The sequence below is a fragment of the Chenopodium quinoa genome, unplaced genomic scaffold (assembly GCF_001683475.1).
Source record: "Chenopodium quinoa cultivar QQ74 unplaced genomic scaffold, ASM168347v1, whole genome shotgun sequence".
Lineage (NCBI taxonomy): Eukaryota > Viridiplantae > Streptophyta > Magnoliopsida > Caryophyllales > Amaranthaceae > Chenopodium > Chenopodium quinoa.
In genome coordinates this window covers 670650-676508 of record NW_018742963.1, presented here as the reverse complement: position 1 = coordinate 676508, position 5859 = coordinate 670650, and the positions used below count along the sequence as shown (strand labels likewise).

The following is a 5859-nucleotide window of genomic DNA, read 5'->3' as shown; positions in this document are numbered from 1 at the left end:
AATATATACTATATGAAACGGATGGAGTATATCTTTACTGCTAGTTATGGAGTGTGTAATATTCTACTTTGTATAAATGACATTTCTACTTTTATCATATCTACTTATTGTCTATTCTCTCCTCTTAAGCTTAAGAAAAAGAAATTAATCAACAAAAATAATTTTCAGCCTCCATGTCATATTAGTTGTAATTTTTACAAAAAATGGATGCTACACATTATTTGCAACAAATGTTTCTTTTCTTTTTAGGTTATCATTTTTCTTTATCTTTCTCCTCATAACATGTATAATATTTTTTCTCTCTATTTTACACTCAAACAAATTTTGCGTAAGAATATGTGGCCCTCCAAAACCGCAAATATTATGAAACGAAGGTAGTAAGAGTAAGTTTATTGGTGAGTCTTGAGTGGAGTCTTGACTCAAGACTCACACACAAGACTTGTGTTTTTTGCAGTAATGTGGTGCAAGACTATATGTACTCTTGAGATGAGTTTTGAAATCCAAAACTCATCTTAAAACTCTACAAATTGAAAAAGAATTTTGATTTTTTTTTGTTGGCCAATGATGAGCTGCCAACTCATCAGCTCAAAATAGTTATTGATATTTTAGGAATGAGTGTTAATATTTTTTAGGAGGGTAAGTAAATTTGAAGTGAATCTTGGGATAATGTGTTAAATTGGAAAAAAGTTTAGTACGAGTCTAAATAATAAAAAATAATTTAAAATTAGTGGAAAATTAACGTGGCAAAGTTTGGTGTATGAGTCTGGATCTTGAGATAAACTTACCCTAAAATTCAATAAATAAATTTGAACACAATTAAAGTCTTTTTAAAGGACTATACATATTATTTTCATAGTTTAAAATTTTGACTACATATATAGAAATAAAGCTGGGGTTTAAGGAGTGACAGGTTTTACCCATAATACACATACGCAATACACACTATCTTCTGTTTCTTGAAATTTCCAAGATTTGCAAAACCTCAGATTCGCAAAACCTACCCACCATTCCCATAAATGCCAAAAATTCACCCTATTTTACAACCATTTTTAGAGAGAGAAATTTCTAGAGAGAGAACCAAAAAGACAGGGAGACTGCTAAAGTGAGGTGTGAAGTTTTGGAAGCATATACAGAGCGTTTATAATTAAATAATTCAGTGTGAAACTCATAAATTCAGGAAAAAAAAGAAAAATTCAATTTTTTTCACAAAATTGTAGATTCAAAGCTGAAATTATTTACCAGAGGGACAATCTACGATCTGGGTTGTCCCGAATTTTTGCGGTATTTAATTTTCTCTCTCTAAAAGTTTAATTTTCTCACTCTACCAAAATCATGCCATCGGGTGCTAAGAAGAGAAAAGCTGCCAAGAAAAAGGCGCAAAAGCAAGCCCATAACACTGATGGGTCTCACCTTCAAGGTATTTTTAATTTTGCTTAAACCCTTTATTCACATGGCTTATCTGTATGTGAGTAATCAATCAATGATTAATTTTTGCTTTTTTTTTTTTTTGCTATTTAATTGTTGGTGTTTATTGAATTTGGGTATTGGGTTTGTGTTTGTTTTTTTTTAACTGGGGGTTTATATGATGGGAATTTGATTTATGGGGTTTTTGATAAAATGATTTGAATTTTGTGTAATTTTGATTGATTTGATTGGTTTTGCTCTTGATTTTGGGAATTGGGTTGTTGGGTATTTGTTTGAATTGATTGAATTGTTTGATTTTTGTATTGAATTGAGTTTTGTGAAATGGATGAAACTATGTTAGGGATTGATGAGACGAAATCACATGATGAGAGGGAGAGTGATGGTGGTGAAGGTGAGAGAGAGTCTTCTGAGGAACGTGGTGTGAGTAAGAATGAAGAGGGTGAGCAAAATGTTGCGGAATTTTCGAAGGAGGCGAAGTTGAAGGAGAATTATGATGATGATGAGGTGAGGGTTAATGTCGAGGATGATGTTAGAGGGACTAAGAATGGGAAACATAAAAGTTCGAGCTCGAGTTCCAGTGGTAGCAGTTCTGATGATGATGAGATTGCAGTTGAAAAGGAGAAATCAGTGGTTTCTGAGGTCCAGAGCTCACTTCCAGAAGCATCCAGGGAGGATTCAGTGATTTCCGAGGTGGTCTATGGTTCGGTTGAGGAGAGTATCCCTGTTGAAGAGTCAGTTAAGCAAGTGGTTTCCTTGCCACAAGAGGTGAAGACTGAGAGTGTGAGTGCGGATGTTGAGGATCCGGTGATCACTCATGTTATTGAGTCAGAAAAAAAGCAAAACCTGGATGAAGTCTTATCAGCAGGTGAAAAACAGACAGTTTCTCCTGGAGTGACAGAATTTCTGCAAGAGAAGATTGAGAAAAAAATTATTCAAGCTCAGGAAGAGGGTCCTAGGAACCAATCTGAATCCGCAGACATCACAGCAAGAAATGGTGAAGGTTTGCCACAGTCTTCTGGTGTAACGTCTGCGGATGCTTGTTTTGAGGATAATCATGTGAAAGAATCAGAGACGCAGAAATATGTTGAGGAACAGGTATAGTGAGCTTTCTTATTTGCCTGCTTAGCAATGAATGAAATATCTTTCTTTAACATGTCCACCTTTACTAAAACCTTCATTTTGCAGCCTTTGGCACCTTCTGCTCCACTGCCAGTTCGACGAACCTCCTTGATGAATTGCTGTGGGCTTCTTGAAGTTTTCTCAGGTGGTGCCAGTAGATAAATTTAGGTGAGAACCCAGTTTTCTTGATTCCTTTTTTTCTCTAATTTTTGTTTGAATTAGGCATGGCTACACAAATCTTCATTACTGACATTGTGATGTTGATGCAAAAAACCCTTTTTGTCTCTTTCATTGTACTTTTATACTATCATTTAAATTACTTAAATTGGATTTAATAGGTGTTATGTGCTCATGTCAGCATCTTTTTTTGGCAGTACTCATTTCAGCAGTTGATGCCTTGTTTATGGTTCAAAAGAAACCTTATGGTGAATTTAGCTTTCTTATACAGTTTTTATTGTGAAAATTGTTTGTTGGATTTAATTTCCTGTTGGTTAAGGTGGGGTGGTGGGGTACCCATGTCTCATTCACTACCCTGCTGCCTGAAATTATAAGGATTTGAGCAGACACAAAAAGATAGTTTACGCATGATAAAATTTTAGCCAAGTTACCCAGCAAAGGACATTAAGCATTGCTCTACTTTACTGCATACATAAGATGGGCCTACAAAAAGTCTCTAGACTACACATATTCACCTTTATATTAAGTTGCTAGGTGAGGCTTTTTGGTCCTTTTCGAACATTTCTTCTTTTAGATGCATAATCTTTGCTGTTCATGACATGCATCAAGATAGTTGGCCCTTTCGAACATTTGTGCTTTGAGTTGCATAATCTTTGCAGTTCATGATATGCATCATTTAGTTCTGCGTGAACCATAATTCATATTAAATCCTGGAATGGATCATTAGCTATTATAAGCCATAGTTGCATGCGAAACTATTCAGTTGTAATTTATGAAGAGCTATACAGACAGATTGCCAGTCAACAGCTGCTGTTATTTTAATTCAAATGTTTTGACTTGTGATACTATGATATACTCCCTCCTTTTCCTTTTGTTTGCCCCGTTGGGGATACAATCACTTTTTTTTTATTTTTTTGTTTTGGAGGCATTGATGAGAGAGGTGGTGGGGACCAAGTTTAATTGGTGTGAGATTAAAGTTCTGGTCACTCCAAAAGTATCATGGAGCAAACTTAGAGAGACGGACTACTAAGGGATTTGGGGCAAACATTTAGGGACGGAGGGAGTATTTGATATTTCAAGTCATTGCCTAGTTAAATAGCCTAATATTTATAGTAGAGCACCAGGATGCACGTCCCATAATCCTACCTCTGTTGTGTGTGTAGCTTGCTGACTGTTTTAATATTTTAATACCAGGATAGAAGTCAACTCATATTACTAGAAAACAGAAATCATGAGGTTTCACTCTTGGTTACAAATGCAGCCTAGTATACTTGAACTTACCTATAACGCAATTTATAGAAATGATTTTATAATGCTGCTAACTAAATGGGTCAAGTAGTGATTTGGTATGAAGGCATGTATCCTATACACACATTTCACAAATAATTATTCTTGAGGATTTTTCTATAAAGTCTTGTTCAGCTTCTTGAAGTCAGATAGATTTGGCAAGGACTGTAGTATGGGACGAATGAGTATTTTGGCTTTCTGTCACTGTAGTACTTTGATTCTTAACAAACCCTAAAACTGGCCTTCCTACCCATATATCCCGTTTCAGGTTCTGAAAACTAATATTAAGATTTAATACTGCTCCTCTAACTGTTTCTTCCTGTAAGCTCAGTATAAAAGTCGGGCAGTTATGTTTTTTTGTTTCATCATGGGACATTTTCTGAGTTGTTCCACTCAAAGGTCTCTATATGTGTCAGGGAGTTGTTTAATTGTGACATCTCGATTGATCTGTATATGATATTTTCTTTCGCCCCTAGATCTTTTAATATTTTCATTTGAATCGAGCTTTGTTACTTAGATGACTAGGGAAGAAATTTAGCATCTGATTGAGTTATGCCTTGGATGGCGTTTACTACTTTTTCAATCTGTAAAGATACTGAAGGTATAAAAAAAAAATAACTGAAATTTATAAACATCTTGCTTGAGGCCTGATGTTTCAGTGTGCTTTTTGATATAGATCATATTGCCTTGCCAATTAGTTCCTTGCTTGATTGACTTCTTTATTTTTTCAACTGTTGACCTATGTTATTTGGGCTTGAACACTCCTGAGTCTTTAAATGTCCAAGTGGCATGCTTGGCTTTATATATAAATTCATCATTTATATAAGCTGATGTGACGTGTCCATGTTGGTGTGTCAAGTATCTACCACAGATATTTGAAGTAAATTCCGAGCAAGGTAGCTGTTGTCCTCTTTACTCTTAGGTCCACCTTTATCTAAAATCTAATTATCTAGTACAATTAATGTTAAATGTTAATATTTGTAGACACAGTCAATGTACCCAAGTGTTAGCTACTTTGTGATGTGTAGTCATAGTGGTCTAATTGGAAGAGAATAGTTTCAGACTTGAAGAAATCCTAGGGTTGTGTAGCTCTATATTTACTTTATTATCTGAATCATTTCTTTTCAATCTGATAGAATCACAATTGATGAGCATTGTCATGCCTTCTCCAGACTAGGATGAAGGATTTACAAACTTATTGTATATACTAGCCAGCAGCTATCCTATGTTGCACTAAAGATTTGGTTCTCGTTATTTTTATTAGCCCTTTACTGAAAGGCAGTCAAGAAATTTTGGTTTCATAGATACTTGGTATGATTCTTTTATGCTAACTATGAATAGCATTTCTTTGGGTTTTTATTTAATGCAGAGGCAAAGTATCAACTTTCAAGTTTCAAATTCAAGCAATGTCAACTCGTCAAGAGTAGAAGTTTCGCTATGAGAAGTAGAGAACATGGTTATATAGGAAATTATTGATACATAGACTTTTTTTAAGGATCTTCAAGCTTTCCCTGATAGAATATTTTAAATTCAATGTACTACATAAACTGTTCGGTGTCTATTATAGTGCTTTTGTTGATAGTCCGGTTAATATCAGAGCGTTGTCCCAACGCTCTGGTTTTTGGTCCTGCACATGGAAGTGCATTTTGTTTGTTCTGTTTTTGGGCATTTGATGTATGGTTTAAAGAAAAGAGTCTGCTTTTGATACGCAAGATTACTTGCTCTAGGTTGATCAGCACTCTAGCTTTCTCTGTAATTTTAGTCATGCTGTTAAACTTTGCTGTAAATGCATATTCTGTTCAATAATCAGATTTATGGCAATACATCCTTCAATAGCTGCCATTTAAGACA

General features: G+C 34.9%; 1 protein-coding gene across 2 annotated transcripts; it reads left to right on the top strand.

The window, feature by feature from the left end:
- Positions 1 to 910: 910 nt before the first annotated feature.
- On the top strand, positions 911 to 5859 carry LOC110728811. 2 transcript variants are annotated; one of them, XM_021908480.1, is made up of 4 exons: positions 911 to 1417; positions 1766 to 2520; positions 2611 to 2712; positions 5378 to 5859. In XM_021908480.1, exons 1-3 carry the CDS (start codon positions 1333 to 1335, stop codon positions 2704 to 2706), a joined length of 936 nt encoding a protein of 311 aa, XP_021764172.1. In that variant the 5' UTR covers positions 911 to 1332; the 3' UTR covers positions 2707 to 2712; positions 5378 to 5859. The 2 variants fall into 2 exon arrangements, with proteins under 2 accessions (XP_021764172.1, XP_021764173.1); XM_021908481.1 differs by having other exon boundaries at positions 5350 to 5859.

What these genes read in the sequence shown, in the direction of transcription:
- LOC110728811 (XM_021908480.1), top strand. Translation starts at nt 1,333, where the DNA reads ATGCCATCGGGTGCTAAGAAGAGAAAAGCTGCCAAGAAAAAGGCGCAA. An exon ending in TGATGGGTCTCACCTTCAAG is followed by an intron (nt 1,418 to 1,765) that starts GTATTTTTAATT and finishes AAACTATGTTAG; the next exon opens with GGATTGATGAGACGAAATCA. An exon ending in AGAAATATGTTGAGGAACAG is followed by an intron (nt 2,521 to 2,610) that starts GTATAGTGAGCT and finishes TTCATTTTGCAG; the next exon opens with CCTTTGGCACCTTCTGCTCC.